Source organism: Eleutherodactylus coqui, chromosome 3 (assembly GCF_035609145.1).
Source record: "Eleutherodactylus coqui strain aEleCoq1 chromosome 3, aEleCoq1.hap1, whole genome shotgun sequence".
NCBI classification, from domain to species: domain Eukaryota; kingdom Metazoa; phylum Chordata; class Amphibia; order Anura; family Eleutherodactylidae; genus Eleutherodactylus; species Eleutherodactylus coqui.
Window position 1 is genome coordinate 237,973,606 of NC_089839.1, and position 22,202 is coordinate 237,995,807.

At 42.0% G+C, this 22,202-nt stretch overlaps 2 protein-coding genes across 4 annotated transcripts in view; both read left to right on the forward strand.

The window, feature by feature from the left end:
- Positions 1-22,202, forward strand: part of LOC136621574 (complement factor H-like) — a 1,208,893-nt gene that overhangs the window by 594,424 nt on the left and 592,267 nt on the right. The window lies entirely within an intron of this gene.
- Positions 7,025-22,202, forward strand: part of LOC136621576 (coagulation factor XIII B chain-like) — a 146,765-nt gene continuing 131,587 nt past the window's right edge. For all 3 annotated transcript variants that reach the window (XM_066597147.1, XM_066597146.1, XM_066597148.1), the window contains exons 1-2: positions 7,025-7,158; positions 14,306-14,488. In XM_066597147.1, the coding sequence (XP_066453244.1) occupies positions 7,086-7,158; positions 14,306-14,488 (256 nt within the window). In that variant the 5' untranslated portion in view covers positions 7,025-7,085. The remainder of the gene's footprint in view (positions 7,159-14,305; positions 14,489-22,202) is intronic.

Consider the following 22,202-nt stretch of genomic DNA (forward strand, 5'->3'; position numbering starts at 1 on the left):
ACAAAAGGCACAACTGTGCAAAGGAAATATAAAACTAAAGGGGAATGTTCTCCCTATCGTCCCCTAACCCAGGAGGGGGCCCTGCCTACTCGGTGGACCGATCACTCTGACAAGTACGAGCCCGCACGCGTGCCTAGGCCACTGACTAGTCCCTGTCAGGGGGCCCTAGCCCTAGCACAAAAGAAAGACGAAACAGAAAACCCCAAAACAGAAAAGCACTTAGCTAGTATGGAGAGCTTCAGCCAAGAGGTGTTGCTCCGTCGCTGTCCAAAGGCAACTGAAGAAATTGACCAGCACAGGAGATAATGCTGGCACTGTTTAAGTAGGAGCTAGGCTACTCAGCACCAGGTGCTGACTGACATTACTCCTGCAGCTACCACACCCCTCAGCTCCAGGAGAAGCAAGGGCACACCCAAAACCTGGTCTGGCCTGCAAGCCTGGTGCAGGCCTCAGAACGGCTGCAACAACAACTGCATGTACTGGGGGCACCTACTATCATTAAGAAGAACCAAAGAATTTATACACATTGGACTATACATAAGAACATACAATGGACTATTAATGGACTTATATTATTTATGTACTAACAGAATAACCATATATATCAACTTTATATGTGCATATACCTGTAGATACAAGTCTAAATATAAGCATAAGTACTTGTATCCACAAACATACTGTATATAAATTGACATGAAACCAACTGAAATAGCTGCTTGAAAAAGAAGATGACTGGAAACCTTTGAAACACATTGCCTGCCTATACTTAGGAGGCAGTGATCATGCTATCCTTCAATTTTGGATAACAAGGGAAGACTCAGAAGAAGGGGGGAAGGATCCAATGGCTGGATGTTCTTAAGAACAGAGATGTCCAAGATGGTTGGGAAACATTGCAAAATGAGATTCTCAAAGCACAATCATTAACAATCCCTAAAAAAGGAATAATGCACGCCTCTGGAAGGTTAATATCCCATATGGCCAACTAAAAAGGATAAATCGCAATTGTACAAAAAATGAAGATTTTAAAAGACAGTCCCTTATTTTAAAAAGGCGGTTTTTAGATAAGAATTAACTTGAAGGTATTTTTAATGCGGCATTTAATAGAATATGGAAGGAAAGGGTTAATAGAGTAGATAGATCTGATGGATATATTAATACAAAGATAGATAGTAATAGTCGGAAAAATGAAATTATGAGTGATAATCCGAGTAGAAATAGTGATATTAATAAGGATAAGAATAGTAATACCTATAAAACTGCTTTTAGAACTAGGTACAATAATCAGAGTTGGGATATCCGCAGAATTTTACAGAAAAATTGGTCCATTCTTAAAAATGACCCAATATTAGGCAAAAATATAGACGAATACCTTAGATTGATCTTTAGGAAAAATAAGACCATTAAAGATAATATAGCCCCATCAAAAGCGGAAGAAAAAAGAGATGGAAAAATTAGGGATTTAATACCCCTTGAAAAAACTGGTGTTTTTAAATGCGGCAAAAACAAATGTAGATGCTGTTCACATGTTCAGCAAGGAAGAACGGTTATTGAACTTGGTAGTGAAACAGTTAAATTAGACAACAAAAAGAGATTAGACTGTGGAAGCAAACACATTATCTATTTATTGGAGTGTGATTGCAATATGAGATATGTAGGGAGAACTAAGAATGCGTTGAGAACACGGCGTCAGTAATCATAAATTCAATATCAGGAGAGGTTATACAAAACACAGTGTATCCCGTCATTATTTGGAAACCCATAATTGTGAAACAAAAGACCTGAGGGTAACTCCGCTGGAACAAGTTCAAAATAAATCTGTCAGCTACCCCCAACGGAAGGAGATGTATTGGATTTATAAGTTGAAAACACTGACACCAAGTGGTTTAAACGAGGTACTTGAGAAAATTTAATCTAATTCCTTTTTAAAAAAAAAAAATATATTAATATATATCCCTTTGATATGGGGAGAGTTTTAAAGAAATTTTGGTATATTTGATGAAATAATGTTAAATTTACTAATATATAATCTCTTTTAGTATAGGGATAATATGATTTATTTGATTGAACATGTATTTGTTATAATTATGTAATAATGATATGGATTTTAGAATTAATGGGTGATTAAGATATGAATGTGATTATAGGGGTTGATATATTTATTATATAAATTTATATGGTTTATTTATACATGATCTATGCATTTGCATTATTAGAGGGATTATGCAATAATTTAATGATTTTTTATATATATATATATATATATATATATATATATATATATATATATATATAAATGGTTTTATTACGAGATATATTTATAATTTAGTGCATATATATTTTTTATATAATGAGCATCTAATAATGATGTGAATATGGTTTAGAATTTTGAATAGGATTAATATTATATTATCTTTAAAGCTTATGGGTGAATATATGTTTTAATATTCGTGAGATAGATTGATCCGATCATGTGATAGTGCTCGGACAGAGGATCGTAGTATAGGATCCTTTTTTATGAATGAAACTGGTGACGTAATCAACACCACGTGATAGACATGACGTGTCATGCCGCATGATCACTATGTGATTCCAAGATGGCGCGGAGACGCGGCGTCCTCCGTGATCGAGTGCTGTGAGTAAACACTAATGTATTTGTATATATAAAGATGTATGTTTGTTTGTTTATGCTTGAAAAAGATGGCTATGTTCTGTCGAAACGCGTCGCATTAATAAAGTGGAATATTAATATAGACTGTTGTCCTGGTTCCGGAGCGCGGGGGTATCTTTTTCTTATTTGCCATTTTGAATGTCCGAAGCCCATGTGAGGGCTTTCCACCCCGGGACGTCTCTCCTAGGATCTAGGATTGTGGACCAGGCTTCTTTTTGAGAGTGATCGTGGAATTTAGGTGCCGGTGGCTCCTTTATACAGAGGGGTCCACTGCGCACCAGGTGAGTGGACACTCGCTATTTACTATATTTGATTTCTTAATTTATACGTGAGGCGCTGAGATTCTGTCTTTCTTTTCAAAAAAGGAATAATGGGAAGCATTTAAAGAGACCGAGATGGATGAACATAGAAATTAAACACATGCTGAAAAGAAAGCAAAATATTTTTACCAAGTGGAAAGGGGGGAATATCTAAAGAAGAATATAATGCAATGTGCAGAAACTGTAGGGCATATGTCAGAAAAGCTAAAGCTAATAATTAGAGATGAGCGAGCGTACTCGGATAAGCACTACTCGCTCGAGTAATTGGCTTTATCCGAGTATCGCTGTGCTCGGGGCTAAAGATTCGGGTGCCGCTGCGGCTGACAGGTGAGTCGCAGCGGGGAGCAGGGGAGAGCGGGCGGGAGAGAAGGAGAGAAAGATCTTACCTCCGTTCCTCCCCGCTCTCCCCTGCAGCTCCCCGCTCTGTGCCGGCACCCGAATCTTCAGACCCGAGCACAGCGATACTCGGATAAAGCCAATTAATCGAGCGAGTAGTGCTTATCCGAGTACGCTCGCTCATCTCTACTAATAATCAATTAAGGCTTGCAACAGAGGCCAAAAGCATTAAAAAAAAATTAATTGGGGGGTATGTTAAAAGCAAAAGTAAAATAGAATTTTTACAGGATGAAAATAGTGAATTGGTTAAGAATAGAGATGAGCGAACGTGCTCGGCCACGCCCCTTTTTCGCCCGAATACCGCGATTTCCGAGTACTTCCGTACTCAGGCGAAAAAATTCGGGGGGCGCCGTGGCGGCATGGGGGGTAGCAGTGGGGAGTGGGGGGGGGGGAGAGAGAGAGGGCTCCCCCCTGTTCCCCCACTGCTACCCCCCGCACCGCCACACCTCTCCCCGCCCCCCGGCGCCCCCCGAATCTTTTCACCCGAGTACTGAAGTACTCGAAAATGGCGGTACTCGGGTGCGTAAGTACTCGAAACGAGTACGTTCGCTCATCTCTAGTTAAGAATGATGTTGAGAAGGCTGAACTTTTAAATTCCTATTCTGTATCTGTTTTCTCTCAGAAAGTAGATGTAACATCAGCTGATGTTCCCTGTGCTATTGAAGGAATAAAAATGCAGACTATCTATAAGCAGAGATATGGTGAGGGAATACTTAGCTAACTTAGGGCTCTTACCCACTGGTGATAGACTTTCATGTGTTGCAAAAGTGAGTGAAAACACATGATTATGAAACCAATGATTTTCAATGGTTTCATTCTCATTTGCAATGTGTTCGCTCAAGCCTCGCAGTGATAAGAAAAAATTGGGATATCACCCATTGTTTTTGCAATAGGGCCGGTGGCAGTAGCAATGGCCCCATTGAAATCAATAGGAGAAGATCGCGAAGCAGCCTAGGAATCCCCCATAGAGAGGAGAGATGGGAGCAGAGCAACAGGGGATCTCTTACATATCTCCCCATATTTGCAGAGATAGGGAGTTGGGCTAGAGGGCTTTGCCAGTAGGGGGGCAAGGAGATGGGGCTTGAAAGGGGGCAGGGCTAGAGGGGTTATCATAGTGATCCCTCCCTAGCCAAGTGAGGGGGTGGGGCTAGCAGAATTTGCCCTCTAGCCACATTCCCTCTCTTAGCTAGAGAAGAATCACTATGAGAATCCATCAAGAATCCATCAAGCTTTGCCCCCTCTCAAGTCCCACCCCTCACCCCTGTCCCCACAGGTAATAATGTTGCCTCCCCCCTCCTAATTAACAATGCCCCTTTTTTGCCACTGTTTTTAACACCACCATTTTTGCCCCTGTAATAATGTTGCCTTTTCTGCCCCCGTTAATAATGATGCCTTTCCTGCCCCTATATCTAAAAAAACATTTGTTTTACCCCGTAATAGTTAAAGCCTATGTAATGCCCTAATTATGCCACCTCTTCTGCTTCCTTTTCTGCTAGCTTGAAAAATAAATACAGCTGCTTTTCTTCTCTTGCTTTCTTCTAGTGCTTCTCTTATCACCCATCATATCTGACCGACACTAGCATTAGCCTATCCCTGGCCTTGGACTCTAAGGTCACGTGTCATGGCATGTATCACAGAAGATCCGAAAAAATAAAAGAGCAGAAGAATATCTAGAGTGGCCTGAGGCAGGTGTGCCGCGCGAGAAGTGAGTATTCAGGTAAAAACTCCTTTTTCTCCTTTTTCAACATGTAGGAAATCACTGTTATTTATGTGTTATAATGGGCTTGCCCAATACCCCTCTGGTTATTGGAAATTGGTTTCATCTTAGCCCCTGCTTTTTAGTTAAAAGTGTGAGGAAACCCCATATATGTAATGGGGGCTGGTATATAAGAGTGAGACCTGCCCACTCCAGGCAGATCCAGACCGCATGGGAAGAAGAAAGGAAGCTACTAGCAGCTCCCTAAATATTCCCTTCGTAAAGCCAAAGACCTGTTTCAGACTAGCTGTAACCAAGTAGATATCAGATTTCAGCCATACCTATAGTGGGGCTGAAACCCCATTTTACTAAAACAGCTCTGCACTGAACTGAGTGATACTTACAGTTTCCCTCAGCAGACCGGACACAATTAGCTCTGCTGCATCATTGCAAATTTCTATTATAGTTCTTCATACTTGGTGCGGTGTATTTTTAGTGGGGCCTGCTTGGCGATCCTCTGTGGCTAAGTAATAGCCCTAGTCTAGTTGGTATTATAGGCAGGGATTGGTGTGCAGTTCAGACACTAGTGGAATATCAGGTGACCGACGGCCCGCAGGCAGATTAATGGTCCAGTCACACTGATAGGATAGACTAAACTAGTGACTAGTATAGTGTAGTCCGGCTTGTTCCTGGATTCAACTCCTGTGTGGAATCGTTGGACCAGAAGAGCTGCTGCACTGCTGATCATCATTACTATCCGGACCTCCATCAAAGCGCTGTTCACACCCTGCAGATTCCTGTATCTACAATCAACCACAGAAGTATCGTGCATGGGACGCCATGCACATTTTATATATATATATATATATATATATATATATATATATATATATATATATATATATATATATCCAGGTATATAGTGACTGCTGTTAAATACTATTGGGACTGCTATAGGAATTAAAGTATTTGATGTACCTTATATACATGTGCATATTTATTGTAACTCTGCTTTCCATATTAATAAGTGCATCCTACATGGTTAATGTCATCAGGAAAGATGCACTATATCAGAATTGGGTATTTTTGATCACCCTCATCTCCAAGAAAAGAGTAATAAAAAGCAATCGAAAAGTGATATTTATTTCAAAATGGTACCATTAAAAAAAACAGTGAGACCTTCGATGGAAAAACAATAAAGTTATGGGAGTCACAGGATGACAACAGAAAGTATATATATATATATATATATATATATATATATATATATATATATATATATATATATATAATTTTTTTTTTAAATAAAAGAGATTTTATTTTTTTAAGTAGTACACTGATAAGACTATAAGTTTGGTATTGCCGCAATTGTTCTGACCCACAGAATAAAGTTAACATCATTTTTATCATGCTATGTGTGTAGTAAAAGCATCCCCCAAAATTGGCGCAATTGTGCTTTTTTCCATTGCACCCCAATTAGAATTTTTAAAGTTTTTTCAATACATTACTTAGTTCTTTAAATTGTACCACTGAAAAATATGCTCATTCTGCAAAGAAACAAGCCCTCTCATATATATGTCAATAGAAGAATAAAAAAGTAATTATTCTAGTTTAAGCAGAACAAGAACCAAATAATACAAAAATGCTGGTTATTAAGGGGTTAACGTAGTACACGGAACAGGAAATAATATTTCAGTGTCTGCTATTTCAGAGCTCTGCAAACTTTCTACCTCTTTTAATCTTGCCTTTGTGTGAATCTAATAAAGCATAAAGTAAACATGATGTTTGGATGAACAGTGAATATGAATGGGCAGATCAGATTATTTCACCACACAATGTTAGGTAACCTTTTCTGTTCTTGCAACATCAGTTACTAGGTGATATCAACAATTCCTGTAAGTTACAGGGATATTTATTCTGCATGTAGCTCGGTGGAGTAGTTATTCCGCTCTGTGGAGGGAAGCATCAGGCTGAGAACGAACTGCGCTGTTCTGGCTATAACAGAATGGCTGCATCAGGATTCTTCATTCTGCTTGTATCTACAATTTCCTGTTATTCCACTCCAAAGCTGGAAACTGGTAAGACATCGATCACATGAGCTCCTACATCAGGACAGGTTCACAGAGTGCAGGTTTAGGTATTTTTTCACATGGATACAAGTATACGTCTCTTAGGGTATGTTCACTGGGGTCAGAAATGCTGCAGATTGTGGAATTAGCTGCATAAAATCCACAACATTTATAGTACAGACATTGTGGTTGGGATTTTGTGAAGTCCCATCAACACTCTGCGGAGAAAATCTTCAATGTAAATTGACCCGCTCTGTGGATTTTAAATCCGCAACATGCCAATTTATGCTGTGGATTTTCACCATGGATTTCCTTCAAGTGAGGGGTTGCAAACCGTGGCACATCCGCTCAGGATTTGCATCACAATCTGCACCATACTTGGTATTGATTTTGTAGTCCAAATTCACTGTAGATTTTACTGTACACTTCCTCTGTTTAGGATCAAGTGTCAACTTTGGATAAAAAAGAGCATCAAAGGCTGCGCCAAACTGCCTTGTGTGAAACTGGTTTCAGAGAAGTAAAGAAGCACAATTGTGGGTTGATTGTCTTTTCCCTAGTCTGTTGTAATGTACAACTTCCATAATATCTCTGGAGATCTAGTTCTGCAGTAGCCACTGTCTCCGGCCTCAGTCACAATGAAGGTTGTACATTTTGGTAGATGTTGTTTAAAATTAAATGTCTATGGAGTAGATCCTTCACCTGATCTCATTTATGTCTTTGGGATTAAAACAGGCAAAAACACTGATATTGTAAGATATTTTTATCCAAGGTGATGGGACTTAATTTTTTTATTAAGGATAGAAAACCCAGCATGCCGCTCCATTGAGTGTATTTAGTCTATGCACAATGCTGCACAATGGATTGGAAAATAAGTTTGAATTGAACGTGTCTACTGAAATTGTTTTAAAATTCTGGGCTGATTGTCTGTACAGGGAATTTGGAGTTCTCTATAGAAAAAAAAAATTCTGTTAGATTGCAGGGGCAGGAGTTTTAATTCACGCCATAAATTTAATATAGCTCAAGTCTGAATCCCAGGACTAAGTGTCATATATTTACAGTGTTTGATCACTAAAGGGTTAAATTAAACTTTTAGATGACTTTTCAGACTAAGGTGTTTATGAAGAATAGCACTATTTCTGGTTATTATTTTTGCCTTTATTCCGCTCTTCAATCTCTAATTGTTAGTTTTCTCTGAACAAGTGGCAAAAAACAAGCTGATATGATGTCTTATATATGTAACAGGCAATGTTTGAAATGAGATTGCCTAGGGAAGCAACCCGGTGAAGTATGCACGGCCAGCAGTAAATGGACTGGGCTCCCCATTCCCCGGGTACCCCTGTTTTTTTTCCCTACACTAAAATATATGATTGTACTCCTTTGCACTAGCAACCCCCCCCCCCCCCATCACGTTCTTCCAATATCCCACAATCAATCCCTACTGTCTGCCAATATCCCAAAACCCATCAACCCCCAACATCTTCCTCCAATCTTTCACAATCGACCCCCATCATCTTCCAGTGTCCCAGAATCCAAACTTTAACCCCCTCTGCAGTGCACTACTACAGTCCGATAGTCAGTCACCACCGACAGAGCCAGCCTGGGCCCCCTGTTGTCTTGCTTATCCACTGCACCCATGCTGATAGACACTGTTCAGACTCCAGACACCACAGTGCCTGCAGGTTGCATGCACTGTTGCACGGCAGCGCGAAGGACTTGGAGATGCTTGCAGTGTGTATTGCCATTAAGTCAATACCAGAGTTTTTTCTTTTGATTTTTTTTCTTCCAGTAAGAAAATCCAGGAATTTATTATTGTATTTCTTGTTGCATTTTTATACATGTCTTTTCAATAAAGGCCTTTTCATCACTCCTCTTTCATACTTTCCTCTTTCATTCTTTAATACATTTTTTTTTATCAATTGTTATCTTTAATGTACTTAGTACATGTGTGTCTTGTGATGCACACAATTTTGGTCTTTGTGGATGTACTTTATAGTTTTGTATGTTTAACAACGAGCACCGTTTTAATTGGTTGGCTGTCCTCTCCTTCCTTAGTTTTGCTCTGTATTAAATTATATTACAAGGCTTCCCATCCTCAATATTGAATTATTTAGTTATTCTTTAAATAGTAAATATGTTCAAAATGATCAGATTATTTCAACACAAATATTATGTAACTGTAGGAGTGCAGAGGGTGCTAAACAGGCATTCTGATAACTGGAAAAGGGGAATAAAAAGGGGAACAGCTGTGGGTGTGGCAGGAGGAGATACAAAAGTAGCAGATCCTGCCAGACTCAGAGGAGAAGAGAGCTATAGCTCAGTAGAGCTAGGAGGGCTTCTAGCCGAAGGTCTAGTTGGGGCAGTGAGATCCTGTGCAGATTTGTTTGGGAACCGTCATGTATCTGATGGAGGAGGAGGATGTCCTCCAGACACCCTGGGTAGGGTATTGATGGTGGCCCTAAATGTATGGCTTGTGTAATATGCTGTATTTGCTGTGCTGTAATGCAGAATAAATGCTGGCAGGAGACAGATTTGTAAGAATTTAAGTCTCCCGGAGCCTATTTATACATGTGTGGTGCCCATTTTACAGTCCAAGAGGTCCGTGATCCAGAGGCAAGAAACCCCCTTGCTACAGTAACCTATTTACTTTTCTATTACATTTTAGTTCAATAGTAAATTATGTTACTGTGACCAGCTTTTAGAAAAGCAAGTATTATGCCTGTGCCACTCCAAATGCCATGTGGGCAAGACCTTTCCCTGCAGTATCCTCCTCTTTGTCCATTGAGCAGCTATGCAGCTCTGATTGACAGGCGCCATGGTCTCCTGGTTGGATTTTGCAACTGCCAATAAAAGCTATGAAGCAGCTCAATTTACAGAGCAAAGGGCACTCCATGAAGAAGGCCTTTGTGCTGTTGTGCAGGATAATAAAATTGGGTTTTTCAAAGCTAGTCACAGTAAAATGGACGCAAGATAGATGCTTTATAACTGCTTCTTGGCACCTATATAGAGCTCTCACAAGTTTTGTAGTTTCAACACTGCTGACAGTCTTTAAAATTCTCTAAATAAACCATATTAATAGGGACAGCAAATCAATATTTTTATCACGTAACAGTCAATATACTATACATTTTTTTAGACTTTTGTCCTGTAGTAGCAATGGCCCTGAACTGCTGCCCGTTGCATCTCAATATTTCTATGACAAATATTCACTAGTTAACTAAATTTACATTGGCTACAGCAGCTCTACAGTGGGTTGAAGCATGAGGAAAGGGGTTCACAGTGCCAACTACAGATATAAGACTAGCCCCCTGCTATTGAGTCAAATACAGCAGAAAGCCCAGCCACTGGCCTAAACAGGAAAAACAGACAGAATATAAGAGGGTAGAGCAAACACACTAAGCTATGGGAAGTGTTGGAGTGGACAGGTACAGAGCATTGAAATCATACTTAAAGACGTTGTCTAGCTTTTATCAACTAAATGTCCATTTCCTTGCTGATATGGCCCCACACGTGTTGCAGTAGCCCCACTCTACAGCATATTCTTAGATTTTCGCGATTGGTTAAAAAAAATCAATAAAAATCCCTTTTTTGCCATATTTCCGTAATCCTATTTTCCCCATTTTTATTTCTAGTTTTTCAGGGAATTCCCTTCTCCACTTTTTCCAAATTAATACATTTAATTCAAGAAGGGCAGGTAACCCCTCTAGCATCTTTTTGCCCAGACTCGCAGAAGGATGCATGGTATGCTTATTTTCAATTGAAGTTAAATCCCTTCCTTGTCAGCTCAATCTCATATCCGATCCTCGATAACCAGTTATGTCTAACCTATATTTGCAATAGACTGGATGCTCCCCATTGTGCCACTTCCAACGTTCCCTTTTAGAAATATGTGAATAAGGAAGAAAGAGGGGTGGAGTAAGACCCGTATGGTCGTGTTTATTGCGAAGATGAAACTACATATATGGTGAAGAGAGTAGAGTGGTATCTTCAATGGTGTAGGTGCTGCCTTACCAGATGATGCATCACCTAGGACAAACTGACACCATTCCTATCTTCCACCTATAGGATTAGGCTTGTTTTTGTCTCTACATATTCCTAATCTTACTAGGCAAACAGGATCTCATTATTAACCCTTTTTGGGACCTGCCAATTGGTAAGTCCATTATATTTCACTTTTCCATTGTACAGTATGCCTCCCCTCTGATCCTTTCTGTTGTGTGCACTTCTTATAGCTTTAATATACATATATATGACTACATCTAACCCGCTGTTACGGTATACTACCCTTGATAGGCCAGCCCAGGTGCCCTAGATCTCACCCACAACCCCTGTCCCTGCCTACTTGCCTCCACTCCTGGCTAAACGCAGGCAGGCAACTGGGCGGCGATCCCTACTCTCAATAGGGACCGAAACAGGGACGCTGGTGTACCTGGATGGAAAGCGTAGAATACTGACAGAAAAGGCAGATGTAAATGACCAATACGAACAATACTAAGCAGAACTGAGGCAGGTGTAACCTGGCGGATAATAGCAAAGTATAGCAGACAAGATGACAGAAGCAGGAGACCAACCGAGGCAGACTAGCTAGCACACTGAGGGAAACAAATAACTGGCAGTGATTGCCAGTCTCTGCCTGACCTTTAAACGAAAGCCTCCGCTCAGGGGCGGAGAGAGAGAGGCAGCTAACACCCAACAGAGCATACTAAAAGGGATCTTGTGCATGGCAGCTGCACTCACAGGTGTGCGCGCGTACATCACCGCGTGCCACCAGCACCACACCGGCCAGGCCCCCCCCCCCCAGCAGCTGGACAACAAGCCGGGGGCATGCGCCCTGACCGCGGGACCCCACGCACCGACTCCCCGGGAGGACCAGCAACCACCGCATGGTAACACCCACATGAGTTTATATAACAAATACATATAATACTTTTGTCTTTTTTTTCCCTCCTACTCTTCCTCCTTCTGCCTCTTACTCTGCCTTCTAACGTGTACTATACAGCTTGTATATTTTAAACACCAGATGAACTGATGAACGGGTTATCTCCGAAACGCGTTTTCATGCTGATCACATACTTTATTGAATAAAAAGGAGACGTTTTCCACACCTTTGGTCACTTCCTACATGCATTAACCAGGAGTGTTGCTCCTTCTCCACTACCAGTTTTTAGTCCTACTAGTAATTATTGGGAAATTATAGTACCAAGCTCTGCTACATGGTACATCACACACACAGCTCTACTACATCCATCCTGTTTCCCACACATCACACATACAGCACATGGCAAACACAGCTCTGCAACATCCTGGTTCACACACACAGCTCTGCCACATGGTACATCCATTATGATCCACACACATCACACACACAGCATCCTGACCCTGCACATCACACATACAGCTCTACTACATTCATCCTGAACCCACACATGACAAACACAGCGTTGCTACATCTTGATTCACACACACACAGCTCTGCTACATGGTACATCCATTATGCTGCCCACAAATCACAACCAGCTCTTTTACATCTATCCTGACCCACACCTTACAAACAGAGCTTGGCTCCTCCCACATCAGTGATGTCACACAGGTCCTTTAGCTCACTGGATCTCTGTGGTGGTAGGTGGTTGTCTTTTGTCAGGACTGCTGAGTTGTGTCTGAGATGATAACGACTTAGTTGTATTCTCATTGTGTTATTTTTTTCCTCCGTTTTTTAAGAGCTCTAACTGTGTTGTTGTTGTGTCGGTCAGACTAAGTTTTATGTATATAGGACCTGCAATGACATCAAGCACTGCCTATAACAAAACTCTTACAGGCTGCTTGTGTATACTGAACCTCTTTTTTCTGCTTTTGTTGGGCATGTTGACCACTAGATATGCCTCTACAATGCAATCACAGTGATTTTGCCCAGTTAACAGAGTTTGAGAGGGGGCGCATTATTGGAATGCAAGAAGCTGTATGGTCATATTGACGGTTTGCCTACCACCTGGGCCTTCCTAACCAGACTGTTAGGAAGTGTTGGGAACTGTGGATGTGTGATGGCAGGCACAAAAGGCAATCGGGTTCAAGACGCCATCGACCACTAGTAGAGAGGAGCATGTAATCTTCCGACAAGCACTAGCAGCTTCAACTGTTTCATTGTCCACCATCTGAGACAGGTGACACCATTGTTACAGGCCCCTGTGTCTGTCTGAACCATTTCCAGGTGCTTGGCTGAAAGACATTTGCTGTCATAGCACCAATTACATGTACTGCCTTTGATACCCACACACCATCACCTCCACTTGCAGTGGTGTCTTACTACAAAGTGGAACCAGGTTGTCTACAGCAACTAATGCAGGTTTAGTTTGGGCACTAATGACAGCAGTGTTTGAGTCTGGAGACCTAGGGGTGAGTGTCTCAGTTCCACCTTAGTTGTGGAGTGGCACACTGCCCCCACTGCTGTTGCGATCACCTGGAGGGCCATTGGATACAGTAGTTGAACAATGACAGCTTAGGTATATGTTCAAAACATCCTGCAGCCACATGTGTTGCCTCTCATGGCAGAGCTTTCAAGAGGCCACAAGGTTTTGAAACCCTTGGATGTGATAACATCCAGGGGTTTCACATCTAAGGAATCCTCTTCTGCAGCTGTCACAGCCGCAGCAGGGGATAGCGATGGCATCGCTGCCCTATTTTTTACAGATACGAATTTTATTTGCATGTAAAAAACAAACATGTGCCTTTAAAAAACGGTGTTCTGACTAAGCTCTAAGTGTGCATTCATACGAACAAGTTTTTGTGTTCACAAAACTCGCACCAAAATAGACAGTATTGTTTTCAATAGGTCTATTTATATGTGCAGTTTTTCTCTGACAGCGGGTGAAAAAAAGAAATTGCAACGCACTCAGTGAACATCACAAATTTACAAGTGCTATACAGCTTTGAGTTTCTCGGACTGATATCGCACTCGTCCATATGAACGTGCACTGACAGAAGGAATTTAAGTACTATGCCAAAGTGAGAAATCGGAGCTTCTGATGTCACAATGTGGTCTCCCAATCACTAATCAGTGTCTTAATACATATATTTTTTGTTTAGAGCCAGATAATCTATACAATGCTTTATTTTGTTATGCAATTACATTTAATTAGTACATTTGCTTAATTATCATTTTCAGAAATTGGTGAGCAGTGTGGTCCACCACCAACTGTACAATTTGGAGACACCACAGGAATTAGAAAGCCCAGCTATAAATCTGGTGAATCTGTGGAATATAGATGCCCAAATTATCATATTCTTAAAGGAGAAAAGGTTGTGCGATGTATGAATGGCGTCTGGGAAGAAGCACCGGTTTGTCTAGGTATGTTCACTGTACTTTATCACCATGTGCACACAAACAGCATGCAGGAAATAACTGCATATCCCTATTAGTGCTATGATGAGATTAGTAGTACATGCACGGAAAGAGTAAATATATAAGCAAGCAGAGTTGGCACCAGTAGAAAAGATTTCAGAGTAACCATGTGTAATAGCCTGTAGTGTCGGAGACCTTTTTTGTCTGAATGGAAGGCACATTTCAGGTTTTATGCAATCAAGTATGCTGATTTAAAAAATCAAGACGAAAAAAAATCTCCTGTAAGGCCGCCTGCAGACGAGCGGGTCGGATCCGGCAGCGAGAATTCTCGCTGCGGGACCCGACCTAAGCGCCTGCAGAAACGAACGTGTACTTACCCGCGCCCGGCGGCCCCGGTTCTTTCATGTGCGAGCCCTGCACAAAAATAGGACATGCCGCGGTTTGTTTGCCGCGCGACATTTCGCACGGCCAAACCGCGGCCATCTGCATAGGAGTGCGTATTGTAATGCACTACTATGCAGGCTTTGAGCGGCGGAAATCCTGCGGGAAATCCCGCCGCGGGATTTACGCCAGTGTGCAGGCGGCCTAAGTAAGTAAATAAATATATAAAATATGAAAATTATTGATATAAATTTGATTTTTCGGTTTCTCAAGTGTAAATAGGGAGGTGTTCCGGTTTTCGGAAAATTTTTTCATCTTGATTTTTTAAATCAGCATACTTGATTACATAAAACCTGAAATGTGCCTTCCATTCAGACAAAAAAAGGTTTCCGACACTACAGGCTATTGAAGGTCCTTTAGCAGCTTCCGTACCCCTTGCATCTCCCCTGGGAGCAGGGCTGTGCCTCCACTCCCTGACTGATCCATGCGCCCAGTTTTCTCTCTGCAGTGATGCGCTGAAGTGGACCCGCTGTGGGGATCTTCACCCCGCTGTCCCCGGACTCCGCAGCTGTAAGTCTCTGGTCCCCGCTTTTCTGCCATGTGTGGCTGTCCCCGGACCACGCAGCTGTAAGTGTCACCTTGACCTGTCCCTGCTGTTTTGCCACGTGCGTCTGTTGGCTGTCTCCAGACACCACAGATGTAAGTCTCCAGTCCCCGCGGTTCCAGCATCTGCACACGTAGTTTGCGATGTGTTGTGCAGACAACCCTTTGGACATTCATTCGTGCTGCCCTGACGGAGGAGCGCAGCAGCCGCAGTACGAAAGGCAGGCCACGGCACTGGCAACAGCAGGGTCAAGATCCCCACAGCGACCTCCACTTCGGGACATCACTACACAGAGAAAACTGGTTGCACAGAGCTGCAGAGAGAAAACTGGCCGCACGGATAAGTGGGAGAGCGGAGGCACAACCCCGCTACCAGGGGAGATGCAAGGGGGAGTAAAATTGGGCGGATGGAGCTGCAGAGAGAAAACTGGCCGCACGGAACAGAGAGGGAGTGGAGGCACAGCCCCGCTTCCAGGGAACATGCAAGGGGGGACAGTATACAAAAGCTGCTATAGGACCTTCAAGCACCTTCACAAATGCAGCCAATCGGGAGTTAGGGATGTTCCTACAGCCGAGCCCTGTCAAAGTTTTTTGTTTTATATGTAATCTTTTCAGAATCCCCTCCTACAGCATATAGAGCCCTAAGATGAGGATGTGCATGAGCAGGAGTGATGGTGTACAATTTACTGTGCTTCCTGCAGGTGTATTGGAGTTGTACATTGTAGTATATGTCACCAAGACATATCAGTCCAACTACAGTCTCTTACTGTCTCTAGTGAACAAGTACAGTGATTATAAGTCATAGAATTTTAGTCACTATCATAGCCTGGGTCCATAACCTGAATATGGCATTATGATGATTAAAGTCTGGTATCTTGGACTTCCAGACTCCAATGTAGTTTTGTGTTAACTGCCTGTGACAATTAAATATAACAAACAATGTATTCCCTTCATAATAAAGACCCTGGAGAGGAGAGATGGCTGATTATGTATGTCCATTATTTTCAATGACCCATCATCCCCACTTCTGAGTAACACACTACACACATAGTATTCACAAATTATTACAAGACGGACAAGACATAGGTTTCAGTTGCCCTGGTGGCCATTTGTGGATGTTTCTACTGTGCCTCTTCCCATTGTCCCTCCACAATTCTAAACAAGTATCAGGACTGAGAACAAAGGGTGTCCATGAGACCCTTGGCGGTGAAGCCATTAGAACTACATGTTTTAGTCTTTGTTCTCACTGGCATCAATAAGTTTCAGCTTATCGCAATCAACCTCACACTCATATGTCTAAAACATAAATAGCAGAACATAGAATTGCCTCAAAGGAAGGAGATTCCCAGTCCCACGTTGCCTACTTTGGTCCTGGACTATCAGTCATGTGTAGGAAAGAAGAAGCAATGAAAAGACATTCACAGAATCTGACGCGTATAAAGGTATCTCAGTGGGACCACCAAGTAAACTGTTGGAGTGGTGAGCTCAGAGATAGTCCGTCTCCCCCCCCCCCCCCCCCCACACACAGACGCACACACACATACACAGTGATAAGATTCCTCTCTTGTAGCCTCCTTACTGCAAAATAAAACATATGGGATGTTTAGCTGCGGACCTTTTTCCTACTTCAGAGCATGTGCCCGTTGGCAAAATGGTGGACGTAAGAGCAGAAGCTAAGGAAGGCCAGGAAAATGTAAAATCTCCTTGCTCCTAGCTACTAAAGGTAGCTGAGAGCCTGGAGCAGTAACTGAGGGCCACGGTGAGCTGTCCCCGGTCACATGATCGCCATTATCCAACGGATATTGGCGATCATGTAAAAAGTTAAAAACAGTTAAAGATTAATGCTCCCTTTGGTTTGCATACGGACATAAGATTAGGCACACAATGGGTATGTTTCTGAACACGGAACAAACAGGGGGATCTATTTTGGGGCGTAAGTCTTTATTCACTGGTGTGCTGTATAAAAAAACCTGTTTTTAAAATGACACAATTTCCCAAAAAATGAAAATCATATTTTTTTCCTTCTGCTTTGCTTAGATTCATTAAAAAACTGTGCCCTCAAAGGTCTCAGTGAATACATTAAGGGGTGTAGTTTTTAAAATGGGGTCATGTGTCCCCATTCTGACACCTATGAGCCTTTGCAATCTTGGCTTGGCGTAGGAAAACTAAATGTTCCTCAAAATGTTAATAAGTTATGTTAAATTTGTACATCTACTACAGTATAAGACGACGCCCCAACTGTCACCTTATATGCCGGGAATACAGTGTAGGAAAAAAAAAATCAGTACTCACCTGCCCCGGTGTTTTGCGGCGCTGCTGCAGGCTGTCGCTCCCTCCTGGTCCCCAACGGAGCATTGCTTTCTGGATGCGGGGCTTGAAATCCCCACCTCCAGAAAGCTAATGCTGTGATTGGCTAACACACGTGCTCTTAGCCAATCACAGCCATTCAATGACATCATTGAATGGCTGTGATTGGCTAAAACACACGTGCCTTCAGCCAATCACAGCCATTCAATGACATCACTGAATGGCTGTGATTGGCTAACACACGTGCGCCTTCAGCCAATCACAGCCATTCAATGATGTAATTGAATGGCTGTGATTGGCTGACGGCGTGCGTTAGCCAATCACAGCATTAGCTTTCTGGAGGTGGGGATTTCAAGCCCCGCATCCTGAAAGCAATGCTCTGTCGGGGACCAGGAGGGAACAGCAGCGCCGCAGAACGCCGGGGGAGGTGAGTAATGATTTTTTTTTTGACACTTCCTTTTTTTCTGTATTACCGGCGTATATGACGACCCGCGACTGCAGAGCAGATTTTTCGGGGTTCAAAAGTCGTCTTATACGCCGGTATATACGGTAAATATAAAAAAAATGAACCTTTTTTCAAATGTGTGCTCAGAATAAAGTAAACACACTTACCAAAATTTTAACAGTATGTTTGCACATATTTGAGATATTACAGTTAAAAATGTGAAAATGTAATAGTTTTTTCAAAATCTTCCAAATTTATTAGTACAGTGGTTTATTAGATTTATTAGTACAGTGGTGCCTTGGGTAAAGAGTCTAATTTATCTTGGGACGAAGCTCCTCACCCAAAACACTCGTAAGTCAAATCAATTTTCTCCATTGAAATGAACTTAAACGCCATTAATGCTTTCCAATTCATTTTAAGGGTGACTACCCACCACAGTTTTTTTTCACTGCGAAATTCGCAGCATTTTTTTCTGCAGGGGTCTATGGGACTTGTAATGTTAAAATCGCGATAAATCGCAATTTACCGCGATCGCGATTTTAACATTACAAGTCCCATGGACCCCTGCAGAAAAAAAATGCTGCGAATTGCGCAGTGAAAAAAAACTGTAGTGGGTAGTCACCCTAATGGGGAAAATTTTACATGTGTAAAAAAACAAATGCCAATACTCACCTACTGCCGGCGTTCTGGTCCTCACATAGTATCATTGATATCATTTAATGGTTGTGATTGGTTAATCCAGCACCGGCTTTTATTGGCTGACACAGCGATGGATTAACCAAACAGAGCATTAGCATGCTGGAGGCGGGGTATTCAAGCCCTGCTTCCAGGAAGAAATGCTCTGTCGGCGTGGAGAAGGTCGCGGCAGCCTGCAGCAGCACCGCAGACCATCACAAGGACCTAAACGCTGGTGGTAGGTGAGTTTTAGACACCCCCGAGCAAGCTTGTGAGCTTCTTGACTTGCAAACAGGCGCGTAACCCAATCTTTTTTTTTTTTTCGCTCTTAAATCAGAGCAAAAATTTGGGAGAGAGCCTGCTCGCAAGTCAAGAAGCTTTGCGAGCTGAGTCACTCGTAAATCAAGGTACCGCTGTATACGCAAACCTTTTAATAATTTGTTCAAATATGTTCCCAAGTTACAGAAGTCAGGCTCATAGGCTTGTAGTTTTCAGGGTCCTTCTTTTCCTGTTTTTTGAAGATACGAACAACATTTGCCCTTCTCTAACCTTCTGGGACTTCTCTTGTACCCCCAAAATTTTCTAAGATTACGGCAAGTGGTTCAGCAATTACCTCTTCTGCTTACTTTAGTATCTTGGCATGTAATTCATTTGGACCTGGAGACTTGAATTCATTTAAGTTAACTATAATGTTCCCCGACCATCTGTCTCCTTATAGATAGCTTTCATTCTTTTATTTGCCCAATAGCACAGGGAAGATCAGCTGATGTTACAATGACTTTCTGAGAGAAAACAGATCTAAAATAGGAATTTAAAAGTTCGGCCTTCTCGACGTCATTTTTAACCAATTCACCATTTTCACTTTTCTTTTGTTTTTGACATGTCCCAAACCCCCTTTTTATTCCTTTCACTTCTCTTGCAAGCCTCAGTTGATTATTAACTTTAGCGACACTTGCCCTCACATTTCTGCTGAGTGCATTATATTTTTCTTTAGATGTGCTCCCCTTTTTCAATTTGCTAAACATTTTTAATTGCTTTTAGGTATGTGATTAATTTTTGTGTTCATCCATACTGGTCCACCCCTTAAGGACCAGGCTGTTTTGAACCATAACGATCAGACACGTTTTAGGGATTTTATTCATGTCGGTGTTTAGCTGCCCTATTTTTTCTTTCTTTCAGCTACCAAAATTACTTTTGCTGCTTTTTTTCCGTTACATATAGGGCTAATTTTTTAAACATCTATTTCACTGACTTTTTTCCCCATTTTTTTTAGTTTTATTGGGGATAAAACGCTAAAAAAAATGTATTTTTTAAACATTTATAGTTTTTTTTAAAGTAGTATATTTATGCTAAAATTAAATATGGGAATGAGTCCCGCGGGGGTTAAAGGAATGCCCTGTCACAGATGTCACAGCTGTGGCAGAGGTAGGCGCTGCTGCCACCACATTGAAAGGAATGGAATGATGGCTGGGCACTGCCTCTGATTGACCAATCAGAGGTGCTTTCTGGAGGCAGGGATTTTTCAATACCTGACCTCCAGAACAGAGAAGATGACTGTCGGGGCCAGAGAGAAGAGTTTGATGTCTCTTCTAGGTTAGTTAATCTTTTTTTTTTTTTACCTACTTTTACAGCTAGCCATGATTTTCGGGAAAGGTCTTATATTTCAAGCCCTTCCCGAAAATCATTGCCGTGGTGGTAGCCTTTATTCCATTCCTTTCAATGGGGCTGCAGCAGCGCTGGCCCCCATTGAAAGCAATGGGATAACATTGCAGACCTCTGCCACATCTGTGACTAGGCATTCCTTCGTCGCCACGGAGCTAAAGGAGTCCCCTGCCCCATTGAAAGCAATGGGCGATATCGCAGATTCCTCTTTACGATGCGAGGTTACAGTGAAAACATCGCTAATGAGAATGATACCATTGAAAATCATTGGTTTCATTATCATGCGTTTTCACTCATTCTCGCATCGCAAGGATAACGTATCGCCAGTGGGTGTTCACCCTTATGTGTACATTTTTATTTTATTCTCGAATTTTGTTTTACTTATTTATGTAATTACTTTTTTAACTATCTATGTCCCCCATGGCGTCATATAAGACCTCTGGAGGACATTCACGTGGTCTTTTTTTTTTTTATTTCACATTTTTTCACTGTAGCTGGGGCATTCGTAGAAGGCCCAGTTAACGGGAAAACATCCCCTGTAGTGACAATAATCACTGATATAGCTGATTTGGGTGTGCTAGGACCCTGTAGCTGTGCTGTGCCAGGGGATCCCAGCAGTCACGTGACTACCCGCTCATGTAGTGGAAGAAACATTTCCGTTTTCACTATTTAGTACATAGCACCCATTGATTGCTGTGTACTAAAGAAAGGAGAAGGCTGAAGGGGTTATAAACCACTTCTTCCTCCTCCAGGTTATCAGCTGTAACTAACAGTTGACAACCCAACTTGCTTCTGATTGCAGAATCAGGGTCTTTAATCCTGCGCCATATTTTTACTATCGGCTGGGACTAAAGCCCAGGACCAAGCACCGTAAATGTACGGTGCTTGGTCCTTAACCGCTTAATAATGTGGTCCTTTTTTTTCCATTTTCATTTTTTCCTCCGCCCTATTAAAAAATTGTAACTCCTTTATTTATGCGTCACCTCCACTGTATGAGGGCTTGTTTTTTGCAGAACGAGTTGTATTTTTCAATGGTACTATTTGTTTTCAGTGGGGCCAGTGGCGGCAGCACTAGCCCCATTAAAAACATAGGAAGAACATTGCGCTCCCGTGATACAGCTGTGACAGATGCGGCAAGGGATTCCTTCATTCCCGCGAGACTAAATAAATAGTCCCATATGTCACAGAAAAATAGCAGCAAAAATAATTTGGCTTAAGGAAATAAATAGATCAGTAAAACCACTGCATGGATAAAATGCCTAAATGGTGTCTGGTCCTTAAGGCCTGAAACACCCTGGACCTTAAGGGATTAAAACTAAAGGTAAAAGCATCCATAAAATGTCAAGAAATCACTGTGCTCAAAATGAATGTATAAGGCCCAATCTACTTTTTTTTTCCCCTTTGCACTGATACTGATGCAGATTCTGCTCTGAAGTCTGCATTGGAATCTGTGTTCTTTAATAGAGATGAGCGAACGTACTCGGATAAGCACTACTCGTCCGAGTAATGTGCTTTATCCGAGTACCTCCCCGCTCGTCCTGAAAGATTCGGGACGCGCTGCGGAGCGGGGAGCTGCAGGGGAGAGCGGGGAGGAACGGAGGGGAGATCTTTCTCTCCTTCTCTCCCGCCCGCTCTCCCCTGCTCCCC